The sequence below is a fragment of the Struthio camelus genome, unplaced genomic scaffold, assembly GCF_040807025.1.
Source record: "Struthio camelus isolate bStrCam1 unplaced genomic scaffold, bStrCam1.hap1 HAP1_SCAFFOLD_205, whole genome shotgun sequence".
NCBI lineage: Eukaryota > Metazoa > Chordata > Aves > Struthioniformes > Struthionidae > Struthio > Struthio camelus.
In genome coordinates, this window is record NW_027182611.1 from 9,789 (window position 1) to 24,351 (window position 14,563).

Here is a 14,563-nt window from a genome sequence, read left to right on the forward strand (position 1 = left end):
GGTGGTGGAGGCCGCGGCAGGCGTGGGCGCGCGGCGGGCGCAGCAGCGGCTGGGCTTCGGGGTCGGCCTCGGCCCACCGGGGCCGCCGGGGCCGCTCGCGGGGCGGCGCCGGCGGCGGCGGCGTCCGCTCGTCCTCGTAGGCCAGGCGGGCGTAGGCGCCCGGCGCCTCGGGGCCCTGCAGGCTCTCGCAGAGGCCGCGCAGCGAGCGCCGGGGCCAGGCGGGCGCGGGCGGCTCGCGGGCGGGCGGCGAGCGCGGCCCCGCCAGCCCCTGCGGCTCCATGGGGCCGTAGAAGCGGTGCAGGGCCTCGCCGCGGGGGCCCAGGCGCTCGGCGGCGGCGCGCCGGGCCGGCGGGCTGCGGCCGGGCCGCCAGCGCTCGGGCGGGCGGCGCTCGCGGGGCGGCGTGGGCAGGGCGGGCGGCGCCGGCGGCGTCCCCGCCGGCGTCCCGCGCGCCCCGTAGCCCCCCGCGGCGGGCAGCGGCTGCGGGGCCGGGCCCGGCGCCTCCTCGCCGCCGCAGCAGCTGTACATGCCCTGCGGACGGGGACGCGGTGGCACGCGGCGACGCGGTGGCACGCGGCGACGGCTGGCGCCAGCCGGCCCCTTCGCCCGGCCCCCCCCTGCATCCCCCTGCCCGTCCCTGTGTCCCGTCCCTGCCCCCCGTCTTGTCCCCGGCTTCTGTGTCCCCGTGTCCCATCCCCACCCCTGCGTCCTGTCCCCGTCCCCACGTCCTGTCCCCAGCCCTGTGTCCCCGTGTCCCCGTCCCGTCCCATATCCCTGTGTCCCGGCCCCGTGTCCTCATCCCAGCCGCTGTTGTGCCCCCGTGTCCCCCTCTCATCCTCTCCCCATGCCCGTGTCCTGTCCCTGTCCCCGTGTCCCCATCCCGGTCCCTGCCATGTCCCCGTATTGTCGTCCCTGTGGCCTGTCCCCATATCTCCATCTCAGTCCTTGCCCTGTCCCTGTATCCCCAACCCTGTCCCCGCGTCCCCGTGTCCCCACGTCCCCGTGTCCCCGTGTCCCCATGTCCCCAGGCCCCGTGTCCCCAGGTCCCCGTACCCTGCTGAAGGCGAGCAGGAAGTGGAGGCGGCCGGGGGCGCCCAGGCAGTGCCGCAGCTTCCAGTGCACCAGGTGCTCCCCACGTCCCCACGTCCCCGTGTCCCCATGTCCCCACGTCCCCGCGTCCCCACGTCCCCGTGTCCCCATGTCCCCACGTCCCCGTGTCCCCGTGTCCCCAGGTCCCCGTGTCCCCAGGCCCCGTGTCCCCGTGTCCCCACGTCCCCGTACCCTGCTGAAGGCGAGCAGGAAGTGGAGGCGGCCGGGGGCGCCCAGGCAGTGCCGCAGCTTCCAGTGCACCAGGTGCTCCCCACGTCCCCGTGTCCCCATGTCCCCATGTCCCCACGTCCCCGTGTCCCCGTGTCCCCAGGTCCCCGTGTCCCCACGTCCCCGTGTCCCCACGTCCCCGTGTCCCCAGGTCCCCGTACCCTGCTGAAGGCGAGCAGGAAGTGGAGGCGGCCGGGGGCGCCCAGGCAGTGCCGCAGCTTCCAGTGCACCAGGTGCTCCCCACGTCCCCACGTCCCCGTGTCCCCGTGTCCCCATGTCCCCGTGTCCCCAGGCCCCGTGTCCCCGTGTCCCCAGGTCCCCGTACCCTGCTGAAGGCGAGCAGGAAGTGGAGGTGGCCGGGGGCGCCCAGGCAGTGCCGCAGCTTCCAGTGCACCAGGTGCTCCCCACGTCCCCACGTCCCCGTGTCCCCACATCCCCGTGTCCCCGTGTCCCCAGGTCCCCGTGTCCCCACGTCCCCGTGTCCCCAGGTCCCCGTACCCTGCTGAAGGCGAGCAGGAAGTGGAGGCGGCCGGGGGCGCCCAGGCAGTGCCGCAGCTTCCAGTGCACCAGGTGCTCCCCACGTCCCCACGTCCCCGTGTCCCCGTGTCCCCACGTCCCCGTGTCCCCAGGTCCCCGTGTCCCCAGGCCCCGTGTCCCCGTGTCCCCAGGTCCCCGTACCCTGCTGAAGGCGAGCAGGAAGTGGAGGCGGCCGGGGGCGCCCAGGCAGTGCCGCAGCTTCCAGTGCACCAGGTGCTCCCAGGCGAAGACCAGCAGGCTCAGCCCCATGGCCACCAGCAGCATGTAGAAGACGCCGGCCATGTTGTCGATGTCCAGCTTGCTGCTCATCACCTCGATCTTGTCGTTGTGGCAGATCCCCGAGAGCCACAGGCGCTCCAGCATCTCGATCTCGTCTGCGGGCACCGCGTCCACACAGGGGCCCCGGCGTCCGGCCGCCCCCGCCCCGCAGCGAGGGGCCCCGGCGTCCGGCTGTCCCCACCACCGTGGGGACCTGGTGGCTGGCTGTACCCTCCCCCAGTGAGGGACCCAGGTGTGGGTGTACACACACACACACACACACACACCCATGACCACACACTGGGATGCCACACGTGCACTTAGGGACATATGACACACACACAGCCACAGTGGTACACACGCACAGGGAGACACACAGGCGGTATGATGGTACAGACACACACACACACACGCATGTTGTATAGCAATACACAGGCACATGGCTCATATGGTCATACACACAGGTTGTGGGATGGTACACACACACACGGAGGTTTTATGGTCGTTCAGGCACACAGGCCGCATGTTGCTTTACACGCGCATGCACACACCGGTGGTATGGGGGTAGATAAAAAGGTTGTATGGTGGCGCACCCTTACGGGTTGTATGGTTGTACAAACGCATAGGTTGTATGGTGGTACACCCACTCATATAGTGTATGAGGGTATGCATATACACAGAGCCTGTATGGCTGTACACACACAGGTTGTATGGCGGTATGTGCGCACCCACCGGTTGTATGGTGGTGTGCACACACGCAGAGTTCATATGGCGGTACGGACAGGTATGGCAGTGCAAACACACATACAGGTTGTATGGGGGTACGCACACACACCGCTTGTATGGTGGTACACACACAGATCGCATGGTGGTGCGCGCACATACACACACAGGTTGTATGGCGGTATGCACACAGGCACAGGTCATGTGGTATGCACACGCAGGTTGTACGGTGGTATGCACGCACACACAAAGGCTGTATGGTGGTACACACAGGCAGTATGGTGGTATGCACACACGCACAGGATGTATGGTGGAACATTCATACAGGTCAAACGGTGGTACACACACACACACACACAGGTTGTATGGCAGTACACACACACAGGCTGTACCGTGGTAGAAACGCACACACAGAGGTCACACAACGGTAAGGACACACACACACAGAGGCCACAGGGCGCCGCGAGCGCGCCGGGTGTGCGGGCGGGTGTGCGGGCGGGCGCGCGCGGCACCCACCGTCGCCGAGGAACTGGAGCAGGGCCAGGTCGACGGGCCGCTTCCAGCGCGAGCCCTTCTGCAGGGCGATGCCGTAGCCCGTGGTGGCGAACACCTTGCCCGAGCCGATGGTCACCAGCTTGCAGCCCTCGTCCTTGCGCGCCATGTAGTTGAGCACCGCCGCGTCGTAGATGAAGGCGTCCAGCTTCCTGGGGGGGGGGGGGGGGCACGTGCGTGGGGCTCAGCCCCGCCCCCCTGGCCCAGGCCCCGCCCCTCCTCACCGCAGCCCCGCCCCCAGCTCCCAGGCACCCCCTCTGGCCTTGCCCCAGCCCTATGTCCAGGCCCCACCCCATTCCCCAGACTCCGCCCCCATGGGACAGGCCCCGCCCCACCTCCATCCATCCCACGACCCCACCCCATTCCCCAGGCCACGCCCCGATGGGACAGGCCCCGCCCCACCTCCATCCCCTAGCCCTGACCCATTCCCCTGGCCAGGCCCCTATGGGACAGGCCCCACCCCACCTCTATTCCCCTGGCCCCACCCCACCCCCAGGCCCCACCCCCATGGGCCAGACCCCGCCCCACAGCCCCAGCCCCACCTCCATTCCCCTGGCCCTGCCCCCATTGGTCAGGCCCCACACCCACAGCCCCACTCCTCTTCCTCCAGCCCCATCCATTGGATAGGCCGCTCCTCACCACTGTGGCCACTCCCCTCTTCCCTATGGCTCCACCCCCTTTTCCCCAAGCCCCACCCCCACCACGCTCCAGGCCCCACCCAATTCCAGGCCCCACCCCTTTGTTCCTTGGCCCCACCCACTTGTTCCAGGCCCCACCCCTTCCCCCTAGGCCCCGCCCCCGGCGGGCGCACCCCGTCTTGAGGTGGTGCAGGGCGTCCTCCACGCCGCGCTGGTTGTAGCGCACCATGTAGCTGTGCATGTCGGGGTAGTTGCTGCGGATGTTCTTCTCCGTGCTGCCGTTGGGCACCGTCCCGAACTTCAGCGGCGGGTACTGCTCCTGCGGGCGCTGGAACTGCCCCGCGCCTCAGCACCCGCCCCACGGCGCCCCACGGCACCCACCGCCCCCCGCGCCGCCCCACGGCACCCCACGGCACCCGCCCACCCCGCGGGTACTGCTCCTGCGGGCGCTGGAACTGCCCCGCGCCTCAGCACCCGCCCCACCCGCCCCGCCCCACGGCGCCCCACGGCACCCACCGCCCCCCGCGCCGCCCCACGGCACCCCACGGCACCCGCCCACCCCGCGGGTACTGCTCCTGCGGGCGCTGGAACTGCCCCGCGCCTCAGCACCCGCCCCACCCGCCCCGCCCCACGGCGCCCCACGGCACCCACCGCCCCCCGCGCCGCCCCACGGCACCCCACGGCACCCGCCCACCCCACGGGTACTGCTCCTGCGGGCGCTGGAACTGCCCCGCGCCTCAGCACCCACCCCACCCGCGCCGCCCCACGGCACCCACCGCCTCCCGCGGCGCCCCACGGCACCCACCAGCCCCCCACAACGCGTGACATGTGTGAGGCCCCATGAGGCATGTGAGACTGTGTGACACGTGTCGGTCTGTGTGCCATACGGGTGACGCCGTTTGGGACCGTGTGACGCACAGGGGGTCCGTGTGACGTGTGCGGGTCCGTGTGAGGCGTGTGTGGGGCGGGGTACCTTGCGGTCGCTGAGCCCCGACACGGTGTCCACGTACTCCTCCTGGATCATGAAGGCGGCCAGGTTGGCGGTGTAGCTGGCGAGGAAGATGACGGCGAAGAAGGCCCAGACCAGCACCATGATCTTGCTGGTGGTGCCCTTGGGGTTCTCCACCGGCACCGAGTTGTTGAACACCAGGGCCCAGAGCAGCCAGATGGACTTGCCGATGGTGAACTTGGAGCCGCCCGCGCCTGGGGACAGGCGGCCGTGTCACCCCGTGGGTCCCCGCGTCACCCCTGCGTCACCCCCAGGTGACACCCACACCCAGAGCAGCCAGATGGACTTGCCGATGGTGAACTTGGAGCCACCTGCGCCTGGGGACACAGCCACCGTGTCCCCGTGGGTCTCAGTGTCACCCCCAGGGCCCCTGGGGACACCAACTGTGAATATGGAGCTGCCCATGCCTGGGGACAGGGTTGTGGCACCTCCCCCAGTCGCCCTGCGTCCCCCCTTTGTCCCCCCACCCTGTCCCATCCCCAGGGACACCTGAGGGCGGGCAGGTGGCACTCACGCTTGCCGGCGGCCAGGCTCCGGTTGTAGCCCACGGGGCTGAAGTACTCAAAGATGAAGACGGTGACGGCCACAACCGTGAGGCACATGACGAACATCATCACCCAGACAGCCGGGCTGTAGGGCTCTGCGGGCACCCGCGTCACTCGGATGCCTTTGTCTCCCTCAGATGCCTGTGTCCCTCCTGGATGCCTGTAACTCCCCAGATTCCTGTGTCTCCCTGGACACCTGTGTCCCCCCTGGATGCCTGTATCTCCCTGGACACCTGTAACTCCCCAGATACCTGTGTCTCCCTGGATACCTCTCTCTCTAGACACCCGTTAACCCCCTGGACACCTGTGTCTCCCTGGATGCCTGTGTCCCCCCCAGATGCCTGTCTCTCCCTGGATGCCTGTAACTCCCCAGATACCTGTGTCTCCCCAGACACCTGTAACTCCCCAGACAATTGTGTCTCCCTGGATGCCTGTGTCTCCCCTGGACGCCTGTAACTCCCAGGATGCCCGTGTCCCCCTGGATGCCTGTCTCCCCAGGTGCCTGTGTCCCCCCAGCCGCCTGTATCCACCCGGCCGCTTGTGTCCCCCCAGCCACCCGGGTCCCCACGCCGTACCCAGGAAGGCGGAGGGGGAGACGGTGCCGTTGCTGCGCGACACCATGACGCTGATGCCGGTCTCCACGAATGGCACGGAGAAGTCGACGATCTCGGAGCGCTCCTCGTTGATGGTCAGCGAGCCGATGGCCATGTCGGCCCGGCGGTAGAACACCTGCGGGTGGGGCCGGCGAGGGGGGGCGGGGCCCAGGCCGAGCAGCCAATGAAAGGGCAGGGTCAGTGCAGGGCGGAGCCAAGCAGCAGCTGGGGCGGGGAAAGCGGGTGAAAGGAGGCGGGGCCAGCAGTGGGTGGGGCCACAGGGTGGATCCCGGACACCGGGTCCCCCGTGCTCCCCAGGGCGGTTCCCGGACGCCAGGGTCCCCCGTGCTCCCTGGGATGGTTCCCGGACGCCGGGGCCCCTCGGGCCCACCTCTCCGATCATGCCGTTCCAGACGCCGTCGATCTTCTTGCCGTGCTTGCCGTTGGTGACCAGGTAGAGGTCGTAGGTGAAGCCCACGGTGCGCGCCAGGCGCTTGAGGATGTCGATGCAGAAGCCCTTGCAGCACTTCTTCTCGAAGAGCACCGGCTCCGCGGGGCGGCTGCGAGCACGGCCCGTGGCACCGCTGCACCGGGGCGCCGCCGGGCCGCTCCCGGCCCCGGGGCACCACGTGGGGAGCTCACAGACCCCCCAGAGCACTTCTGTGAGGAAGCTCACAGCCCAGGGGGCATTTGCGGGGGGAAGTTTGCAGACCTTGGGGCATTTGAGGGGAAGCTCACAGCCCCCGGGGCACTTTTGGGGGAAGACTGCAGCCCCGAGGCATTTTAGGGGGGAAATTCACAGCCTTCAGGGCACTTTTCGGAGAAGCTCACAGCCCCTAGGGCACTTCTAGGGGAAGCTGGCAGCCCCTGGGACACTGTGGAGGAAGCTCACAGCCCTCAGGGCACTTCTGGGGGGAAGCTTGCAGCCCCTAGGGGAAGCTGGCAGCCCCTGGGACACTGTGGGGGAAGCTCGCAGACCCCGGGGCATTTCTGGGGGAAGCTTGCAGCCGCTGGGGCACATGCGGGGGCAGCCGCTGGCACCGGGTGCCCTGGGAGCGGGCGGCGCGGGGCCGTGCCAACCTGTCGGTGCGGTTGAGCTGCTTGCGGCAGGGCACGGAGTCGCGGATGCAGGTGCCGGTGGCCGGGTCGACGTTCTCCACGATGACGAAGGGCCGTTCCTCCAGCGTCGCCACCATGAGGTGCTGGTCGTCGTCCACCGGCTGCAGGAACTTGCCGTAGCGCGACCACACCGGGTACTTCATCCGCAGGATCTGGTGCTCCCAGCTCCCCACCTGGCCCCGGGGCGAGACAAGCGCTGGTGGCTGTAGCTACAGCCACACCCACAGGCAGATGTGGTGGCACCGGGCAGGCGGATGGTGCCTGTGCCACACTGCTCATGGTCAGACCGATGTCACTGTGACCAGACTGAGGGACGTGTACAATCGTGGTCTCAGACACCCCTACAGTCGGAGAGACCAACACTGAGGAGCAACACACAGTCCCCAGGGGGGACAAGCAAACGGACAGACACCGTGATGGGGGTGACTTTCCCCCTTCCTTGGGGAAAGACGTTGGCGGGGGCAGCGGAGCGAGGAGCGTCCCAAGGGGTGTCATCGCAACGAGACAGGAGATGTCAGCGTGACCAGGCAGGCATTACCGCCGCCCCTGGACGCGTTTCACCGCAAGACAGCAGCGCGACATGGCAACCAGGGGCAGGGAGACACCGCCGGCACCCGCAGCTCACGCGCCGCCGCCGCCAGATGCTGCCGCCAGCCCCGGGGGACCCGGCCTGGCAACGAGGCTGAGAGCAGCCAGCGCCACCAGACGAACAGCCAGACGTCACCGTGACTGGAATGACAAACACCACGACGACCAGACGGGCACCCCGGGGGGTATCTCGCCGCAACCAGACGTTGCCGCGACCGGACATCAACATGAGCAGACACACGGCACAACCAGACCTCAGCACAACCCTCCGGGACACCGTGGCGCGGCCGAGACACGCACCTGCCAGCAGGTGCCGTCTTGGGGGTGAGACAGCGTTGGAGGAGCAGGGGACAGGCGGAGGGTGGGGGACACACTCACCACCTCCCAGCTCCGCTCCTTGTTGAGAGAGATGACGACCAGCGAGGGGTTGATGAGGTACCCGTCCTCGTTAAAGGAGAAGTCCTTCTGCCCCCAGGTGACGTTCATGAAGTAGCTGAAGATGAGACAGTGGGACGGGACGGGGGTCACCGGCTGCCTCCCCGCTGTGGCCTGTGGTGCCCCGGGGGCGCCCCGCTCACCGGTGCAGGTTGTCGTTGATCTGGGTCATGTTGGGGGCCCGGCAGTCGTTGTTGAACTCGGGGATGAAGCCGTAGTCGCGGAAGAGCGCCTCGGCGCCCTTGGCCACGATGGCCACGCCGTTGTGCACCCGGTGGTGCAGGTCGTCGCGCCAGCCGGCTGACAACACCGTGAACAGCCCCACGGGCAGGTGCTCCGGCAGGTAGTCGGTGCCGCCCAGGTTGGTGCCCACCATGAACCAGATGTAGCCGGGCCCGGTGAGGCCGGCTTCCTGGGCCGCCCGGAAGATGGCCTCCGCCTCCTCCCGGGAGCAGTAGAGCAGGCGGATCTGGGCGCTGATCTCCCGGAGCTGGCGCTTGAGCCGCGAGCCCTCGGGGTCGTCGGTGAGGTTGAGGGTGAGGACGCCCCGGTGCTCCCAGCCGATGAAGCTGCTGTCGGTGAGCACCTCCACGTAGTCCACAAAGTCCTCGTAGCCGGGGAAGAGGGTGGTGACGACGGCGAAGGCTGTCCAGTCGTACTCCTCCAGCACCTCGAAGATCACCTGGAGCTGCTGCTCCGTGGAGGAGCCCAGCTGCAGGAAGGTCGAGCCCTTTTCCTGGGGAAGGAGGGAGGTGCTGAGGCTGGCAGTGGCACGGGGCCAGGGCAGAGCGGGGCGGGGACCGGGAGGCAACGGCGCTGGGAACACGCAGCGGTGGGCTGGCTGCGGGACAGGCGGGTCAGGCAGCAGCAGGGCACAGCTGGGGTTGGGTAGGTGAACTGTGGTTGGGTTGGGGACAGCTGTGGACTTCTGGGGATAGCTGGGGTTGGGTTGGAGACAGCTAGGTGGCACGGGGAGCGGCTGGTGAGCTGGGGTTGGGTTGGGGATGGTTGGGGACAGCTGGGGTTGGACTGGGGTCGGTTGGGGATGCTTTGAGTTGGGTTGGAGATGGTTGGGGACAGTTTGGGTTGGGTTGGGGATGGATGGGGACAGTTTGGGTTGGGCTGGTGAGTTGGAGTTGGGTTGGGGACAGCTTGGGTTGGGCTGGGGACAGTTTGAGTTGGGTTGGGGATGGACGTGGACAGTCTGGGTTGGGCTGGTGAGTGGGAGTTGGGCTGGGGACAGTTTGGGTTGGGTTGGGGATCGCTGGGGCGGGGCTGGGGACCGCCGGGGAGCCCGGCGCACCTTGGGCGTGAGGACGATGGCGGAGCCGCCGTTGATGCCGATGATGGGCACCGAGGTCTGGGCCGAGATGAAGTCGAGGATCTGGGCCACGGCCTCGGAGCGCGTGTCGTCCTCGAAGACGACGCCGTGGATGCGCAGCGAGGAGAGGACGTCGCAGAGGCGCACGATGAGGCTCCGGGGGTTGGTGTCGTTGAGCAGCACCGCCACGGGGTTCACCTCCAGGGAGAAGCCGCGGAAGGCGGCGGGGGCGAAGCGGGCGCTCTCGGGGCCGTAGGAGGCGCCGCTGAAGATGATGGCGACGTTGAGGGCCCGGGGCGCCTCGGGCCGCGGCTCCAGGAAGGGGCTGGCGCAGGCCAGGGCCAGGGCGAAGAGCATCGTCGCGATGGGGCCGCCCGGGCGCGGGCTCATCTCGCAGCCGCTGCGCGCTCCGCCTGCGCCGCCGCGGGAGACAGCGTCAGCGCCCGGCCCAGGCCCCCCAGCGCCTCCCAGTCCCCCCAGTTCCCTCCTGTTCCCCCCAGCTCCCCCGTCCCTTCCCAGTTCTCCCCAGGGCCCCAGGGCGCCCCCTGCTCCCCCATCTCCCCCCCTCCTCCCAGCTCCCCCAGTCCTCCCAGTTCCCCCATTCCCTCCCACTTCTCCCCAGTCCCCCCAGTCCCCCCTGTCTCCCCTACGCTTCCCCCACCGTCCCCGTTTCCTCCTCTCCTCCCAGTCCTCCCAGTTCGCCCCAGTCCCCCCCAGGCGCAGGGCGGGGGCAGGGCCGTGAAGCCTCGTTACCGAAGGGGCTCGTTAACCCGGAATAGAAACACTCGAGCACTGAGAGTCGGAGCTGCCCGCCCCAAGCCTCAGCCATGCCAGTACACGCTGGCACACGCCAGGACACGCCAACACACACCGGCACACGCCAGGGCCCCACCAGGACACGCCAGCACGTGCTGGCACACACTAGTACACGCCAGCACATGCTGGCACACGCCAGGGCCCCACCAGGACACGCCAGCACACACTGGCACACACTAGTACACGCCAGCACACACTGGCACACGCCAGGGCCCACCAGGACACGCCAGCACACACTGGCACACACTAGCACACGCCAGCACACACTAGCACACGCCAGGGCCCACCAGGACACGCCAGCACACACTAGTACACGCCAGCACACACTGGCACACGCCAGGGCCCACCAGGACACGCCAGCACGTGCTGGCACACACTAGTACACGCCAGCACACACTGGCACACGCCAGGGCCCACCAGGACACGCCAGCACGTGCTGGCACACACTAGCACACGCCAGCACACACTGGCACACGCCAGGGCCCACCAGGACACGCCAGCACGTGCTGGCACACACTAGCACACGCCAGCACACACTGGCACACGCCAGGGCCCACCAGGACACGCCAGCACACACTGGCACACACTAGCACACGCCAGCACACACTGGCACACGCCAGGGCCCACCAGGACACGCCAGCACGTGCTGGCACACACTAGCACACGCCAGGGCCCACCAGGACACGCCAGCACACACTGGCACACGCCAGGGCCCACCAGGACACGCCAGCACGTGCTGGCACACACTAGCACACGCCAGCACACACTGGCACACGCCAGGGCCCCACCAGGACACGCCAACGCGTGCCGGCACGCACCAGAGCACACCGGCACATGCCAAGACATGCCAGCAAAGACCAGCACACGCTGGCACACACCAGGACACGCTTAGCAGCATCCAACACGCAGCAGAAAACACCAGCAGAGACCGGCACACGCCAGGAAACGCCGGCACGCGCCAGCGCGCGGCCCCACAGCCCCCCCGCGGCAGGGGACGGGATCCCGGCGTCCCCACTCTACCCCCCTCCCCCGCAGGAGGGGACCCAGGCGTCCGGGCCCCCCCGCTGGCACCTCCCCGCCGCGACGCTTTGTCCTTCTCTCTTTCATTTCTCCCTGTCTCGTTCCGGCGCTCGCTGGCGGCGCGGCGGGGGGACGCGGCTGCCGGGGGGCAACAGGCGCGTAGCCCTGGGGGGGGCGGCGGACAAAGCAACAGGCGGAGACAGGCGGGGGAAGAGGGGCAGCCGGGAGGCAGGCAGGGAAATCAACAGGTGGAGGCAGGCGGGGGGAGAGGGGCAGGCAGGGCACAGGCGGACAAGGCAACAGGCAGAGGCAGGCGGAGAGGAGAAAGAGCAGGCAGGGAACAGGCAGCCAAACCAACAGGCAGGGAGGAGGGGGCACAGGCGGCAAGGCTGGTTGCGGCAGCGTCAGGCTGGGAGCCGGCAGACAGGTGAAACGTGCCGGGGAAGGGTCAGTCGGAGCAGGCAGCGGGAACGCGGACAGGCAGATGGCTGTGGGGTGCTGGGGGGGTTCTGCTGGGTGGGGAGGGCGGCGGGACGGTGGGTGTTGGGGGCACCGCGTGAGGGTGGTGGTGGCGGTGTCCCTGTCTGGCGGCAGCGCTGGGGACGTGCACAGTCCCACCATCCTACAGGTGCTACAGCCGGGGGGGGACAGCAGGAACGGATGGGGGTACCTGCGCCCAGACAGCTGGATGTCCAAGGAAGGGTGTGTGACTGCATGAGGTCGGTTGTGAGCGGGTGTGGGCACCGGCGAGGAGGCTTGCGCGCGGGCACCACCAGCAACGCCTGACTGCACGCACACCACGAGCGGAGAGCGCAGGGGACGCGACCAGCCGCCACACAAGGATATGCAGGTACAATCAGAGCGTACTGGGCGCAGGTGGCAGCTGCGGCCGGCTGCCGTGTGGCAGCCTGAAAACCTGTTTCCAGGTGTAGCTGTTGAACGCTGTTCCCGACTTGGTGTAGTCCTTACAGACACCCTCGGTGCAGCAGGCAGAAGGCACTGCAGGCAGCACGGGGTTGTCCCCACAGATGTTGTGAGGCACAAACACCGAGCAGGCCCTTAGATACAGCCGGCTCTGGCTGACGCTGACCTGCGCTTTGTTGCGCGCATGAGGCCCTGCGTGTGTTTGTTGGCCCAGTATGATCCTCGCAAGCGGTGTGCTGCAGGGGGTGCAGGCAGTTCTCCCTGACGCACAGGCGGACGAGGAAGGCTACAGCCACCCGAGATGCAGTGCCCCATCGGGGAGGTGCACAGGGCAGCTGCACTGGCAGGGAGAGACCGCGGCCCCAGCTGCATGAGCACCTGTGCCTGCAGCGGGTGTAATTTCACCCATCTCCACACCCGCGCAGCCTCCAGGACCCCGGAGCCAATGGTGGCGGGTGGAGGGGGGTCTGGGAGCCCCATCAGGGGGTCGATCCGGCCAGCCCGGCTGTCCGGGAGCAGGGCGACCTTGGAGGTGAGCACAGGAGAGGCTGCGGGACCCAGGTGTCCGGGTGACTGCAGAGCGCGGTGATGCAGCCCCGGGGCAGCAACGGGGGGGGGGGGGAGGGGGTCCCACACCGGCGGCCGCAGCCAACCCCCGCTGCGCTGCAGCCTGACAAAACCTCCAGCCGGCAGAGCCCAGACAGGCAGGGGCAGGCGCACTGCCGCGGGTGCCGGGACCCGTGGACAGATCCTGCCGGTGCTGCCGCGGGGCACCGGCTGACGCAGACACCCCAGACGGAGTCGGCAGGGACAGGCAGACGTGCCGTGCGCGCCGCGAGCAGGGGGGTGGCAAGGGGCGCGGGAGGCTGTCTGCACAGCCAGACCAGAGCAACACCGCACAGCCAGACCGACGCACATCCGCACCGGCGCGCCGCTGCCCGCGCCGGGGGCGAGCCCCCCATGCAGCCGGACGCCTGCATCCGCGCGCCCTGGCACAAGCCTGCAGGGAGGGCTTCCCGCACACCCGACAGTCACACCGCGCCGCAGCAAGGGGGAAAGGTGACACGGAGGGAGAGGAGCCCGGACACCCGGGTTCTCCCCGGGGGACGCCTGGGTCCCCTGCCCGGCTCCAGCTCTAGCGGCAGGGGGGAGGGGGGCGCTGGCAGCCCGGACGCCTGGGTCCTTCCTTCCCCAGCCCGTTAGTGACCTTGAGTAAGTCCCTTCTCGCCGTGACTCAGTGTTTGCCGGGTGACGTGGGCATGGGGCAGAGTGCCCATCTCGGCGGGTGACAAACCCGTGTCCCCCAGTCAGCAGTACCCCATGCCCTCCTCAGTGGGTGACAAACCTGCGTCCGCCACCTGGCAGCACCCCGCACCCCGGTGGCGGGTGACAAATCCGTTTCCCCTGGCCAGCAGCACCCCGGCAGTGGTTGACAAATCCGTGTCCCCTGGTCAACAGCACCCCGCGCCCCAGTGGCGGGTGACAAACCCGTGTCCCCCATCTAGCAGCACTCCGCACCCTGGCAGTGCGTGACAAACCCGCGTCCCCCACCTGGCAGCACCCCATGCCCCGGCAGGTGACAAACCCATGTCCCCACCTGGCAGCACCCCATGCCCCGGCGGGTGACAAAGCTGTGTCCCCCGGCCGGCAGCACCCCGCGGTACCTACCTCGGCCGCACTCTGCTCCCGGGGGCCCTGCCTCATCTCGGCCCCGGCTGCGCGGGGGCTGCCGGCCCCAGCGGGCGACGGGGGCGGCCCCGGCACGGGGGTCCCGGCCGAGCGGAGCGGGGGGACGGGGGCGGGGGGTTGGGGACGTGGCGGGCCGGACGGAGGGCGAGGGAGGACGTGGGGATGGCGGGAGGGAGAGGTGGGGCCGGCAGGATGGGGAGAGGACGCAGGACAGAGGGATGCGGACGGAGGGAGGGTGGGAAAGAGGGTTTGGGGACGGGAGAGGGAGAGGGAGAACAGCAAGGAGGCACGGACGGAGGGAGAGAAGCGATGTGGGGGGGGGACAGCAGAGGGACGGGGGTGGGCAGGGGACAGAGGGGTGGGCGGGGGACAGCGGGGGGAGGCGGGGAGGACAGGGGGACAACAGGGGACAGCAAGGGGACGTGGGGATGATGGGGACAGTGGGGGGACGGGAGACAGCGGGGAGGAAGGGGACAGAAGT

General features: G+C 69.1%; 1 protein-coding gene across 1 annotated transcript; it reads right to left on the minus strand.

The window, feature by feature from the left end:
- Window positions 1-698: 698 nt before the first annotated feature.
- On the minus strand, window positions 699-14,161 carry LOC104140477 (glutamate receptor ionotropic, NMDA 2D-like). The gene is made up of 12 exons (XM_068929236.1): window positions 14,062-14,161; window positions 9,616-10,046; window positions 8,456-9,048; window positions 8,256-8,370; window positions 7,251-7,462; window positions 6,562-6,730; window positions 6,153-6,306; window positions 5,547-5,672; window positions 4,997-5,226; window positions 4,197-4,357; window positions 3,350-3,537; window positions 699-2,226 (listed from the first exon to the last, which is right to left on the minus strand). The coding sequence occupies exons 2-12, from the start codon at window positions 10,021-10,023 to the stop codon at window positions 830-832; spliced, it is 3,753 nt and encodes a 1,250-aa protein (XP_068785337.1). The 5' UTR covers window positions 10,024-10,046; window positions 14,062-14,161; the 3' UTR covers window positions 699-829.
- Between the last annotated feature and the right edge of the window lie 402 nt (window positions 14,162-14,563).

Excerpts from the sequence above, each read along its gene's own strand:
- LOC104140477 (XM_068929236.1), bottom strand. The coding sequence starts at position 10,023 with ATGAGCCCGCGCCCGGGCGGCCCCATCGCGACGATGCTCTTCGCCCTG. Across the intron at positions 7,463-8,255 it reads AGGAGCGGAGCTGGGAGGTG|GTGGGGAGCTGGGAGCACCA; the intron begins GTGAGTGTGTCC and ends CCCCGGGGCCAG. Across the intron at positions 6,731-7,250 it reads CAGCTCAACCGCACCGACAG|CCGCCCCGCGGAGCCGGTGC; the intron begins GTTGGCACGGCC and ends CCGTGCTCGCAG.